Raw genomic sequence first — 14223 nt, forward strand, 5'->3', positions numbered from 1 at the left:
TTTTGGCTAAACACAGCAGTATTTAGGGGAATAAACAGAGAATGAAAAAGGTAAGTACCAAGGGACTAGACTCTATCTGCATTTAATAAAACACTGCCATCTCAACAAATTCAGAGCTCAGTTTTGTTCATTTACTCCGTACACTTTTCAAAAACGCCAGCTGCCCTGCATTTAATTGTAAGCAATAGACAAAATAGAGCACCATTCCCCTGGTTTTTGGAGCTGGGGCAATACTGATAACATAATGATACACACACAAATCCCCCACAATTGTAATGCAATTATGAAGCTTTTCTACCCGGGCTGGATACTGGTTACTTTTCATAACTGCATGCTGCAGGAGGAACAGACCTACTCAGGTACGGATTGAGCCTCCCATCACCCTTTATAGAGCAGCAAACCAGCATCCTACAAAGCTTTGGATTTAAACAATAAGTAGCACGAAGGACATCAGTGGTAATGCAGGTCTACCTCCAGCACGTGCTGATTCAAGTGACGTCCAAAAGGTTCTTTTTTTGAATCGAAATTACAAACTGGGCTTCCAGTTATGAGCACATTGCTTCTCTTGGAAACTATGCAATCCTGCAACAAACTGATCTTAGAGTAACGTTTCACTTACATGCTTCATTCAGTACCATTCAGCTAGAAGGGTAAGTGCTGGCTTGCACTTATAAATGAAAAATGTAAATGAGTAAATGAAATCTCCTTCCTTCCACTCGGCTACTTGAAATGATTTAAGATGTTCAACTTGTTTGCATTCCCCTGGCTCCCCAGGTTGTTAAAACTCTTGTTTAACTAAACATTCCCACCTCAAAACTCTTCCTAGTCTCATTCAGGCAGGATCTATTCTTTCCAAGTACAACCCTAAGGCCTTCCTGCCTTCACCTTTGCAGACACAGCTCCAGACTTGCTCATCACAGATCAGGTGTTTTGTTCCACTGTTAGTCATGATCATGTATCAGACCCAACTGGGACAGAGCCCTGAAATCTGCCCTGAGTCACTTAGTGCCAGTGCCACAAAAACATTCATTCAACTTAATAAATAAATACATGCACAGGAATTTAGGACCTCCAGAGAGCAGAAAAGACAATCACAAGGGTAACTCACTTTTCTGCCCACTAGAGAACATAGAACTGTATTGTAATCAAGCAGAAGAGTAGGATGCATAAGTACCTTCTTCATAGCTTGGCACTTGGCCGTTTCAGAAAATCCGATCATCTTATCAGGAGAACAGATCTTGATAAAGGGAAAGTTGGATTCTTCTGCTATTTTGGCTGCTAATGCAGTCTTCCCACTGTGGGGGGGACCTGAAACAAAGGACAAACATAATGAAGAAACAAGGGAGAAACAGCTCTGGTAAGGCTCAGCATGGACAATATTTTAAGCATGTTTATAACCTCATTCAGAGGTATCTGCATTTTGAAATGACCTTTTCTTCTACTTGCAGAAGGAACACACTAACCCATAGTGCAATACAATCCTCCAGGTGAAGGAAATTAATGCAACTGCTTGAGCACATGCAGACTGATTTACTACAAAACCATCACAGAAGAGGACATTACATATTTTGCAGGACTGGCCACTGCACCAAAAAGTAGCTTGTGTTTCTATTTCAGAGAAACTTCTTTAACTATGTTTATGCTCCTTCTAAATATGATTTCTGCATACTGTGGCAAACAAGTCGACAGCATGAATGCCAGGTAAATACTGACAACTTGTGAATTCACACCAGAATAATTCTACCAGAGCCCAAAGACACATCTTGATCTATACACCCAATACAAATCAATTTGGAGTGCAAGAAGGTATTGCATACAAGCGATATGTTGGCCACAAGCACACAGAATTATTCAGGGGATCTACTCAAGGTTAATCTCAAAGCTACAGACCACTAAGCAATAGTGGTAATCCACACATTTTACTTCAGGAAAAGAAAGAGGGAAGCACTAAATAACAAATTCTATTCCAGTATCTGTAGCGTACATATCGGAACTAGTTTCCTAGACTCTTCAGTCACTAACAGTGACCACGAGGGCAATCCACTCTAACAGCAGACAAACTGTTGTTTGAACTCAGCTAATTACACTGATGAGCTCATCAGTGACTTCAAAGAGAATTTAGACAACTAACTCAGAGATGCTCACACTCTAAAACATCCACATTTAGGTTATTAGCTGGATACATTCACTTCTCCATCATTCCAGGAACAGGATTTCTCTCAGGTTCAGAGACAGTTTTTATATCTAAAGCAATTTCACCCAAGTATACTGAAAGAAATCAGTTCTATTCTTCCTCTCATGTGTTTCTTTTACATACAGCTGCAGGATATAACAGATGACCACTTGGGCAACTGATAGGAATAGCTTACAGAATTTGTTTGTTCTTTTTAATAGATATTTTTTTTTTAAATTTACCTTCTAGAAGAACGCTAACCAAAGGAGTGCGGTCACTGTTCTTAGTTTGTTGAACAAGCAGCTCCCCATCATCCAATACCCTTGTTACTGGATCACCCCACTTAATAATACCATTCATGATGTAGCTGGCATAGTCTTCTTGGTTGGTTCCAAATGCCTGTATTAAGAGAGGGGACATTTCTTTTACTAGAGAAATTTTGCATCACATCACTTAAGATGCTTAAGTGAGACAGTAAGTACTGGAAGGCCCATTGATGACACACAACATTTCAGTTCAAAGGACTGAGCACTGCTGAAGACCATGCACATTTAGAAACATCTTTTCATACACCCTCAAAACAGATTCTAACCAGTGCAAGTTGTCAGTGGGCTCTGAATCCATGCCATTTAAAGACAATCCTCAAAAACTAGGCTTAAACCTCCTACTACAGTCCATGTTAAAGCTGTCATCCATTAACTGAAAGTAGCCTAAAAGGAGGAGCGAGCATGACAAAGAAGAAACTCCAAGTTGCTCTCTTTATTTGTTCTATTCCTTTTTATGATCCTTGCATGCAACAAAAGGTACAAAACAGAGCCTTAGCACTGCGGGCAGAAAGAGGCTCCCTACTTTCATGCCTACAACACAGGACACAGTATGTCAGCCCATGGTGCACCACTGCATGTCTGATCCCAGAAGGAAGTTGCTACCTCATGTCACTAACTGTACTGGGTGACTACTACAGCAGTTACACAGTGCCTACTTACTGGTTTGATATCATTCTCCAAAGATGCAAAGAAGTCTCCTCTTGTCACACGCAAGCTCTCTGCCTTCTCCATATCCACTTCCACTTTGTTGCTGGCCTAATAAAGGCAATAAAAGACACTGGAGTACAGCAGTACCGCACTCGACCCCGTACCAACTTCCACCCACGGACCCAACCCTGTAGTTGGTCTGCATCAATAAGAAAAATGCTTCTTATCAGGACATTTGTTGGACATATGCTTGATACCACTGGAGAAACCATCATCTTTACAGAGCCACGTCCATATGCCAGCCCCACAAAGTCATTAAGTAACAGTTTTTCCACTCCAGTGGGTGGAAAGCTGGAGTGAAGAATATAGCCATGACCCCACATTTCAGAGAAACCACCCCAGCTAAGAACGGGATGGAAGCTCTGCACCATCCCTGCTGCTGCTGTGCCACCTTGACTACATAAACCAAGTGTCAGTGAGGCTCAGACTGGTGCCCAGTGTGGGACTGATCTCAACTAAGTTTAAATTTCTAGAAGTTATTGGAGTTATGTAGGTTCCCTTTTGAGTGGGGAACTATTCTTTCCATTTAGAGGCTGTAAAAAAAATTCTGTTATGCTTTCTGAGTGCTGGATGGGAAGAGGATGAAGCCGCCTTCATTGTGTGACTTTTTTCAGAAAGACAAATTAAAGTTTGGTTTAACCCAACTCTGAATCTACCCACACCATCTTTGACAACCAAGCCAAAAATAAGAATTACTCACACACCTCTATTTCAGGAACTTTTAGTTTTCTATTCAAACCATGCACCTTCCTCCCCATACAAGAAAGTCTTTAAGGAGATTGGTAAATAGTAGATTTCTCTCTTCTTTGTCTTTATTTGCTTCAGTTCAACCAAAGCCATGGGTCTCCCCAAGGCAGCGCTATCGGTATTACTCGGAATAAATACGCTGCAGTTAGCTCAGCTCATCCTGCACTCCTTTCTAAATGAAAAGCATCACCTTTTTTCCTTCTGCCATTCCCAAACTGCCCAGCAACATTTAAAAGCTAAAGACTGGAAGCAAAGACACGGTAGAGACAGCACTACTGCAATCTTCTCTTGTAAATCACTTCTCAAGCACAACTAGACATACCACCAGGAGGTGGCCCAAGGCTGCTCACACTGGAGCAGGAAGAGGTTTTGAATTCTTGAAAACAACTTGAGAGCAGCCTTTAAAGTTGGAGCCCTTATTCAGATGTCTGTAGACTTTAAAGCCAGCTGTAGATCTATTACAGAGTGTGGCTGCAGCTCCACAATATGGAGCGGCTCCATTTACTAGGATTATCTGTAGACTTGCAAGTATATTGATTGCCTTGGGCAGCAATCAGGAATTAAATGGGTTTAATGATAGAATCACAGAACACCAAGTTGGAAGGGACCTCAAAGATCATGTGGTCCAACTTTTCATGGCAAAAGCACAGTCTAGACAAGATGAGCCAGCACCCTGTCCAGCCAAATCTTAAAGGTGTCCAGTGGTGGAGAATCCACCACTTCCCTGGGGAGATTATTCCAATGGCTGATCGTTCTCATTGTGAAAAATTTTCCTCTTGTGTGCAATGGGAATCTCCCCAGGAGTAACTTGTATCCATTACCCCTCATTTTTTCTATGTGACTCCTTGTAAAAAGCAGTCATACAGGATGCCAAATATATCAACCAGGTGGATCTTCAGTACAGGTTGATCACTCTTCTATTTTGCAGAGGGAAGTGAAGGTACTTGAAACACTATTAATATATTCCTGAAGTTGTTTGTACACTTAAAATAAGGGGGTGTTCTTTCTTTCCAAGCCTTTAATGAGTTACATGTTTTAATTTTTAACACAAACACACACTTTGACAGATTACCAGAAGAGCTTAAGTGATTCAGAAGAATAATGCCCCTTGATTTTCAATTTGTGCTCTTGCTTCTCGTAGGTGCTTCTGAAAACTAGGTCAGGCCTATGATGTATATTTTAAATTTTGCAGTACTTGTAGGAGAGAATAAAATACCTTAGTGCATCATTTGGCTGAAGGCATCTTCAGAACAAACAATAAGATTATCCAAAAAACTACGTCAAAGTGTTTGAAAAGAAAAACAAAGCGTGGCCGCCTCACATTTGGAATACACATACATATATTAAGATGTCAATCACACACCAAGCTAAAGGAGGGGACTGCTCTTTTACATTTATGCATTGCCATTTTCTCTTCTCCCACTGTGACATTTTGGCACAACAGGAAATACATCAAAACATTAGTGGTCCCCAAACTCACCCAAAATTCAAGCACTGAAAAAACATCAACTATAAGCAAAATTAATAATTTAAGGAAAATGCTTTGCCTGCAAGGGGATGAAAATACCTCCAGAGGTGCTGATTTTTTTCTTTGAGACAGAACACAAGAAAATGAGAAACTGTTGATGTTCGTGGGTTTTTTTGCTGTAGGAAACAGTAACTTTTCAAGTACTATGGCTATACAAGAAAAATTAGCAGAAAGAGCCACTTTTCCTTTAGTAAGAGTGCTCCCAAGAGATACAAATCTCACTTAAATGAAAGCATGACTTGCTCTCTTCATATTCGAGGCTGAACAGACTTTTTACTTAAAAATATATCAGTGCTGTGGAACTGATGTCAAAGGTTTTCTCTGTAGTAATTCACACCAGTTCTTGGCCACTAGAGCAAAGGGGCTGTGCCTTTCAGCCTCCTTCTTCACGAACTAATCATCTCATATTTCAACACCATCGAATACTGTGGTTTGCATCTGGATTAATATAACCTGACATTTCATGGTCCTTAACTCCTTTCCAGTTAAAGATACACTGACCTCCCATAATCAGCAAACACTGGGAAAGCAAAGCAATGTTCCTCTAGGATGGAGGGAGCTGAGAACATCACAAGTCTCTGGGCACTGAGACGATCATCAGTGAGTTCTTGTTAGAAGACATTGTATAGGCCCCTTCTGAATTCGACCAAGATTTTAGCAGCAGTGACATCTTGGAGCAAAGGATTCCTTCCACAGCTTAAATACTTCTTCACACAATGCACATCTTATCTTTGCTTTGATCATGGCCCTGCCGGTACCATTTGAGGTCTTGTATTAGGAAAGAGTAAACAGTCATTCCCTATTCACTGATTCCAGTACATTCATGATTTCACATACTTTTCGTAACTCTTGACCTATTTTTTTTCAGGCTGAGATATCCTAGTCAACCATTCTTCCAGTGAAAACCCTCCTATACCTCTGACCTTCCCTGCTGCCTTTCCAAATCCTAGTTCTACCAGACCCTTCTCAAGGTGGGTGTCCCAGGACTGCACAGATTCAAATGTACCAGGGATTTTATCCATGACATAACCAAAGCCTCACTTTTGCTCTGTATACATCTCCCAGTAAATTCTAATTTTGCATTTGCTTTTTTCACTGATAAGGACTGAGTTGATATTTCAAGACCATTATAACTCCAAGAACTTGCCCCCAAGTCATGGTCGTGTCAGTCCCTATCATAGTCTATAGCTTTCTGAATTTTCTCTCGCCAGTGTACACTTAAATTCACTGACTGCATCCTGTGCACTCGCATTATTTCAAATGCCTTCTGTAGTTTTCCATAGGTGGCCTTCATCTTTATGACCACAGAACAGCTATGAGCCTGTAACCTCGCTTTTCCCCCTCTTTACGACCATTTATGAATATACTGAGCTGCACACGCTCCAGCAGAGATCCCTCCTGTACAACTGGCTGCTCTCACTTCCACCTCTTGTCTTCTGGGTCCAACCCATAAACTGAGCTCAAGACTTTCCTTTCAGTTTTTATCCAGATATATTGACAATCACCTTCCATTCCCACCAAGCTAGGCAAGAGCCACTTGAAGGTCAGGAGATGAAAGAGGTATGTAAAAGCACAGTGAAAAGGTGGTGTCCATATGAATTTCATCTCCTAAGGTATGCTGAGATGCCATTGCCCATTTGGAAGTAAACATTTAGCATAAGATTCCAAACATAATTATTTTTCCTTTTTTTGCTCTAGTGAGAGATGACTGGACTGACCTTAATGTGTCTGTTCATAGCAGTAGACTGAGCAGCTCGAACCAAACCTTCTAACTCAGCACCACTGAAGTTTTTAGTCTCAACTGCCAGTTCTGCAATGTCCACATCTTCAGCCAGCAGCTGGTGTTCCCGCATCCGTACTGTGTGAATATGAAGAATCTGAAATCGACCCTTCTCGTCGGGCAAGCCTGAGATTTTAAACAGAACACATGACAATCAGTGCCTCGGCACAGCAACTGCAGAGCAAAGCCCTCTCCTTGGTGGTCCAAAGGCTCTTTCTCACCTTGAGCAATTCATTTTTACAATTAGAATATTTGACAATACCCAACTACACTAACTGACCTTGGCAATTGATTAACATCACCACCAAACTAGAGAGAAAAAGCCTAAGGTTCAGTTTCGTTCCTCCAAGTCTGTTGCTCTCAGGCTTCCATACCAGGAATTCACCTTACACAAAGGCAATCTGGTCAGTCCCTTGGCACCCCTAAACCCAGCTCCCACCTTGCAGTTATCACAGAATCATAAACTCCTATAACAGTTTAGGTTGGAAGGGAAGTTTAAAGATCTAGTCCACCCCCCACTGCCATGGGTAGGGACATCTCTCACTAGATCAGGTTGCCCAAAGCTCCGTCCAGCTGACTCTGAACACTTCCAATAACGGGCCATCCACAACTTCTCTGGGCAGCCTGGTCCAGTGTCTCACCACCCTCATCATAAAACACTTCTTCCTTATATTCAGCTTAAACCTGCCCTATTTCAGTTGCCCTCTTTCAGTTTAAAACCACTGTTCCTTGTCCTGTCACTACAGGCCCTGGTAAAGTCTTTCTCTATCTCTGTTGTACGTCCCCTTTTTAAGTATTGCATGGCCACAATAATGTCTCCCCAGAGCCTTCTGCCCAAACCCCCTCAGCCCTTCTTCACAGGAGGGGCAATGTTCTGATCATCTTTGCAGCCTTTCTCTGGACCTGCTCTAACAGGTCCGTGTCTTTTTTGTACTGGGGACCCCAGAGTGGACACAGTACTCCAGGTGGAGTCTAACAAGAGTGGAGTAGAGGGGGACAATCCCCTCCCTCAACCTGCTGTCCATGCTTCTTTTGATGCGGCCATTATAACTGACTTTTTGGACTGCAAGTACACATTGCCAGCCAATGTCCAATTTTTCAACCTCCAGTATCCCCAAGTCCTTTACACAGAGCTGGTCTCAATCCATCCATCCCCCAGTCTGTACCGATGTTGGGGACTGCCCTGACATTGAGCCATTGGCTGTAACTCTTTGGACACGGCCATCCAGCCAATTCCTTGTCCCTCTAATGGTCCATCCATCAAACTCCTGTCTCTCCAATTTAGTGGCAAGAATGTTGGGGGGGACCCTATCAAAGGCCCGACAGAATTCAAGGTAAATGACATCTGTAGCTCATCCCTTATCCACCAACACAGTCACTCCACCACAGAAGGCCACTAGATTAGTCACACACGATTTGCCATTTGTGAAGCCATGGTGGCAGCCTCTAATTACCTCCCTGTCTTCCACATGTTTCAACGTATCTTCCAGGAGGGTCTGTTCCACGATCTTAATCAGGCACCGAGGTGAGGCTAACTGGTTGGTAGTTCCCAGGGTACACCTTATTACTGTTTTTTTAAAACGGGTGCAATATTCCCTTTTCTCCAGTCACTGTCGACTTTGGCTGACTGCCATGACTCTTCAAATGACGAAGAGTAGCTCAGCAACTACATCAGCCAATTCCCTCAGGACCCTGGGATGCATCTTGTAGGGTCCCATGGTCTTGCGTACGTTCAGGTTCCCTAGGTGGTCTCAAAACCGATCTTCTCTTACAATGGGAGGAACTTCATTTTCCCAGCCCCTGTCTTGAGGTTCAGGGACTTGAGATATACGGGAAATCATTACCAGTGAAAACTGAGGGGAAAAGAAACTGTTGAATACGTCAGCCTTCTCCGTGTTGGCTGCCACTAGTTGTCCTGTCTTATCTATTGGGAGGGGATGGGGGTGTACATTTTCTTCAATCTTCCTTTTCTGACCAACAAACCTTTAGAAGCCCTTCTTTTATTCTTCATATCCCTTGCCAAATTCAGCTCCATGCGCCTTAGCTTTCCCGATCCCATCCCTACACATTCAGGCAGTGTCCCTGCATTCTCCCCAGGATACATGTCCCTGGTTCCACTGCCTGTGCAGTCCCTTCTGACACTTTAATTTGACCACAACGTCCTTACTGAGTCATGCTGGTCTCCTGCCTTCCTTGCCCAACTTCTTACATGTGGGAATCAAGAGCTCTTGTGTGCCAAGAAAAATGTCCTTAAAGAGCTGCCAGCTCTGTTCTGCTCCTTTATCCCTGAGGGCAGTTTCCCAGGGGGTCCCATCCACTAATTACTTAATCAACTGAAAGTTTGCTCTCCCAAAATTCAGGGTCTTGACTTCACTCTTCACTTGACCCATACCATTCTCATAAAACGTTCATTTTCTCTGACCGAGGTGATAATTTCCAAGTTTGCACCTTAGAAAGCCCCTTCTGAAATGCCTATCATGGAAGACACAGAAAAGCCTTTTCTTAAAAGAAAGCATAACAAGTCAGCCTGGCACATCACCAACTTGGTAAAACCATGCTGTTCGTTAGCTCACTTTACAACTTACCTTCACAGCCCTTATTACAAGGATCTGGTAATTTGCACTGATGAGTATTTGTGCTGAGGGTATGTGAAAAGACATTTTAAAGTGTGCATAGTCCCCAGCAGTGTTCAGTCCTTATCATCTGGTAGTTTATTCTAGGGATGCCTTGCTCAGTCCCTGGAATTTCTTTAACTTTTGTCAACAAAAGATGCAGGTACTACACCTGCAGTACAATCAATCTCACCTCTGTTTACTAATGACAGTTGCTATCAGGCCTTTGTTTTCAAGTGTGAGATTGTTCAGAGGCAACTGCCATTGTGGCTACACTTATTCATTCCTAAAACACACTTTATTGGGTCTGTCCTTCAATTCCTTGTAGCTGTGTTAGTTTGTAAAGACTGTACCTGGCTACAGTTTTTGCCAATGCTAATTCTCTCTCATTACTACTCGTCATATAGGCTTCTTTTCCCAATTTTTCTTTTCTGTGGAATATGCCAGGAATAGTCACACGTTTCTTTCAATATTTTTTCCTGCATCTAACAAATGTCTTAGCCTCTTAAGTCTCTGGCATATTTGAAACCATCCGTGTTGTCTGTGCTGCACAAGATTTTTAAATCCCAGCTAGTGCTCTAGTTGTATCTCTAGTCCTCACATCTTGCATGAGTTACATGCCCAGTAATGCCTGATATATACCGTCCGCTACAGTACGCAGGGACAGCGTTAACTCTGGAGCATAAGCATCGGCTCCCTGCCCGGGTTACCCCTTCACCTGCCTCAGTAGTCATCAGCTTCACCTCCTCATTCCTTCTTTTGCCTAAAATCTTTCCTTTTCAGCTATCACAAAAACTCTTTCCTGTTTCTGGCTTTCAAAGAATGACGTTACCCTTCAAGGATAAGAGAAGTCCTTAGCGAGCTCTTACAATGACATTGATAGATCAGATTTCAGGAGTTTCCCCACAGTTCAGACCAGCACAGACAATTACAATTTTCCCTGCCACTCCAGTATGGTATCATGATTTTGAGAGTTATATGGACATTTTCATCTAATATTCTGCAACTGAAAGGAAACAACACGTATTAATACTCATGGTCTTGCCTGTTCCTTTTTTATGACTCACTACAGTGTGAGAATTTTTGCCTTTACAATAGTCCGTGCCCAGCTCAGAACACAGAAAATATTCTGTGACAGTTGTATGTCTGTGGAAGGTTAGGGGCAATTGTTTTATGTGTTCTTCCAAACTACATATCTGAAACTGCCTTTTCAATCTCTAAATTAAACACAGATCTCAACCAATTTGAGTTTCTCACTGCAAGAGAGGATCATTAAGCTTTTAATCAGTCCCAGGCCATTCTCTATTCAAACTTCCTCCTGTGAATTGGTAACCTCAAACTGAGCACTACGGTCTTTAGAATCCACCGAGATCTTTACTGATCAAACTTCTGATCTAAAATGCGAAGTAGAAACTTGTTTTCATTAATCTAAGATGATCTGGGCTTAATTTCTTAATAAATCTCACATTATCAGATAATTAATCTGCATTGGTGCCAGGCAGCAGTGTACAACTACAGAAGTCCCTTTTTAAGTTGCTGACAGTGTTCTTTCCCAGCTCACTAGAATAAATAGTTAGCAGAGCTCTTCGGTCCACTTTGTTCTGTTGATGCAAGGAATCCCAACCTGCTGATTTTGGAAGCCAACAGTCAATGCTGCTTAACATTTACAGTTCCTGCAGTGACAGTCACCATTATCACTTCATGCAAATAAAATGATCTGCACTTCTTCCAAGTCAAGAACTGCTCACACACTGTACTTGCCTGCTCTACAACTTCAACAATTCCGCAATTTCCACCTAGAAATGGTCTGGTGCCATTACTTGGCTCCTTTCATTCATGGAAGAGATTCAGGGTCCTACCTGCCCACACCTACCCGTTATGCTGGACAGAAACTGGTATCAGGTCAATGGCTTATCAGTAGGTAAGTCTAAAATGGTATTTTAATTGGCTGATTAAATTTATGTCTAATATTATGGAGGGAACTGCATGAAGTTCAGCACCTATGCCATGCTGGTTAATTGTTCACATGATGATATACATTTGCCTTACTATTGTAAGGACACGTAAGCATATGAATTGTGATATGCCAGCTTGCTTACCAATCTCCATTTTCACCTCCAGTCTCCCCGGTCTCAGCAGAGCCTCATCAATCAGGTCAGGTCTGTTGGTCATTCCTAAATTCAAGGTTAAAAGCAAAATAAGCATTATCTGAGCTTATTAAGTGGGTCTCCAACTCCTGAATACAGCCCATAGAGCTAAGAAGATACCTCAAAGAGTCTCAAGTAAACAGACAAAAGATACCCATCTTCAGAAATACTGGGAGAGTCATGCCCTGGAGTAGAGTCAGGGCAACAGGGATCACACCTGTCCTTGTGACTATCTGCAGGGCTCCTGGCATCAGGGCAACTAGACAGCACAGCTAGAGAAGTCTCACTCCTTCATATGCCAATACATCAGTGCATATCACTCCTTGCAAGTTTTCTTAAACTAAAACACTTGTTATCAAAAGCTAAAGGAGGAGATTGTTGAACGCAGCAGTATCAGCCAGTTACAGCACATCTCCCTTTAAATCTGCTACTGATGCTTGCCAAAGAGCAGTCGTTCAGTTTGGATTAGTCCAAACAGATCCAATACCAGTAATGATAACTTAGCTGACATGCAGTGAGGAAAATATCAGCAGTTTTCAACCAGACCCCATAACAGAGAAAGGAAGCACCATCATACCAATCACTAGGATGTTATTGAGCTGCTCTACTCCATCAATTTTAGACAGCAACTGGTTTACAACAGTATCATGGACTCCAGTGCTACCCGCCATGCTTCCTCTCTGCTTGCAGATCGCATCAATCTCATCAAAAATGATGATATGCACACCACTGTTTGCTCCAAGCTATCGGAGAGAAAAACATGTCAGGAATGCCACATGTCATCATTGAAAGCAATCCAACCAAAACAGTAACTTCTCAACAAGCTCAGCCGCACAGACACAGAACACTGACACCTCCAAGTGTTTTTAGTATCACGCTAGGTATGTATCAGACCCCTCTCCAGAACAACATCTTGCCACCCCCCAAAACGGGGTGGTTGGTGGGCTTTGCCCAAACACAGGACTTCACAGCTGACGTTGGTAAGAGAAGCAGCATTTCAAAGAAGAGGACTAGACTGAACAAGAACAGCAGCTCAGACAAAGGGTCACGCTACTCGGTACCAGGGAAAGCCCTCCGAAAGGGAGACGGAGAACAAAGCACATCTGTGGAGGTATGCACCCGATGTGCACAATACCCCAGGTCGTACTAAAGTTAGTAAATATACAGCTTGCCAGAATAGCTTTGTTCTTAATATTTTTAAGGAGTCCATTCGTTCAGTGCCAATCAGGAACAGAACTGCTTATTTCCAGGTTCACTCAAAGGTGAAGCAGTTGCAGCTGGAAAGAGAACAGGATACTTTTTGTGACCACATTATGAAGCTTTTTCCCTTCAAATTCCACCTCTAAAACATCTTTTGTGGACAGTGGAGACCATGTTAACACTGGGTAAATGTGCTGTCCCTGGCAATCTGCCCCAGACACAAGTCATTACAATACCAACCTTTTCAAGACCTTTATAATCTCACAACTTGTCATCAGGACCATCCCCTCCAGCCAATATAAAGTCTATTTTAACAGGTGTGTTATTGCAAAGGAAAAGAGGCTCACAGCTTTCGGTTATATTGCAACAACCGGAGAAGGAGACTGTTTACACCAGTATGGGTTACCATGCAAAGCTGACTTACTGATTAATAAATCTTTTGTAGAAGAAAATTAAATTATTTCAAGCCACTAGCAAAATATGCAGTCTTGTTAGGCATAAATAAAATCAAGGGATACAATGTCCTTTGCTAATGTCTTCTGAAGAGACTTCCCTAAATTTAACAATGACTTGCCTGACATTGGGTTTTCTTTACCAGAAAGATCTATCAACATTAAGTGATCCACAGCAGAGAAAAATTACCATAGCACACATTAAATAAGTATTTACAACTTCCAACTAAAGACTGGGCTTTTTGATAGGCAGCTAAAGTTACGGATAAAAAAACAAGTTTTGAAAAAACAGAGTATCTCCACTGCCAGTTTAAGATCTCCACTCTCTAGTTTTGAGACATTATTCTCATCCATTAGTTTTCTGCTGTGAAAAATTAACGATGTACCAATTATAACACTTCAAGGATTATAATATACTAATAAGCTGTAACCCAAAAACCTGAAACCATGAAAGCTTATTTGAAATTCATCTTATGTGCCACCTGGATTTAGTAGCAAAAATCCAAACAGATTAACTATATCTCCCCCACAAAAAAAGATAAAACAAAAA

At 42.0% G+C, this 14223-nt stretch overlaps 1 protein-coding gene across 3 annotated transcripts in view; it reads right to left on the reverse strand.

The window, feature by feature from the left end:
* Positions 1-14223, reverse strand: part of NSF (N-ethylmaleimide sensitive factor, vesicle fusing ATPase) — an 82128-nt gene that overhangs the window by 20176 nt on the left and 47729 nt on the right. For all 3 annotated transcript variants that reach the window (XM_074891712.1, XM_074891710.1, XM_074891711.1), the window contains exons 10-15: positions 12599-12764; positions 11974-12048; positions 7201-7388; positions 3160-3255; positions 2416-2572; positions 1175-1308 (exon numbers count right to left, since the gene is read on the reverse strand). In XM_074891712.1, the coding sequence (XP_074747813.1) occupies positions 1175-1308; positions 2416-2572; positions 3160-3255; positions 7201-7388; positions 11974-12048; positions 12599-12764 (816 nt within the window). The remainder of the gene's footprint in view (positions 1-1174; positions 1309-2415; positions 2573-3159; positions 3256-7200; positions 7389-11973; positions 12049-12598; positions 12765-14223) is intronic.

This window comes from Strix uralensis, chromosome 22 (genome assembly GCF_047716275.1).
Source record: "Strix uralensis isolate ZFMK-TIS-50842 chromosome 22, bStrUra1, whole genome shotgun sequence".
In the NCBI taxonomy this organism is placed as follows: Eukaryota; Metazoa; Chordata; class Aves; order Strigiformes; family Strigidae; genus Strix; species Strix uralensis.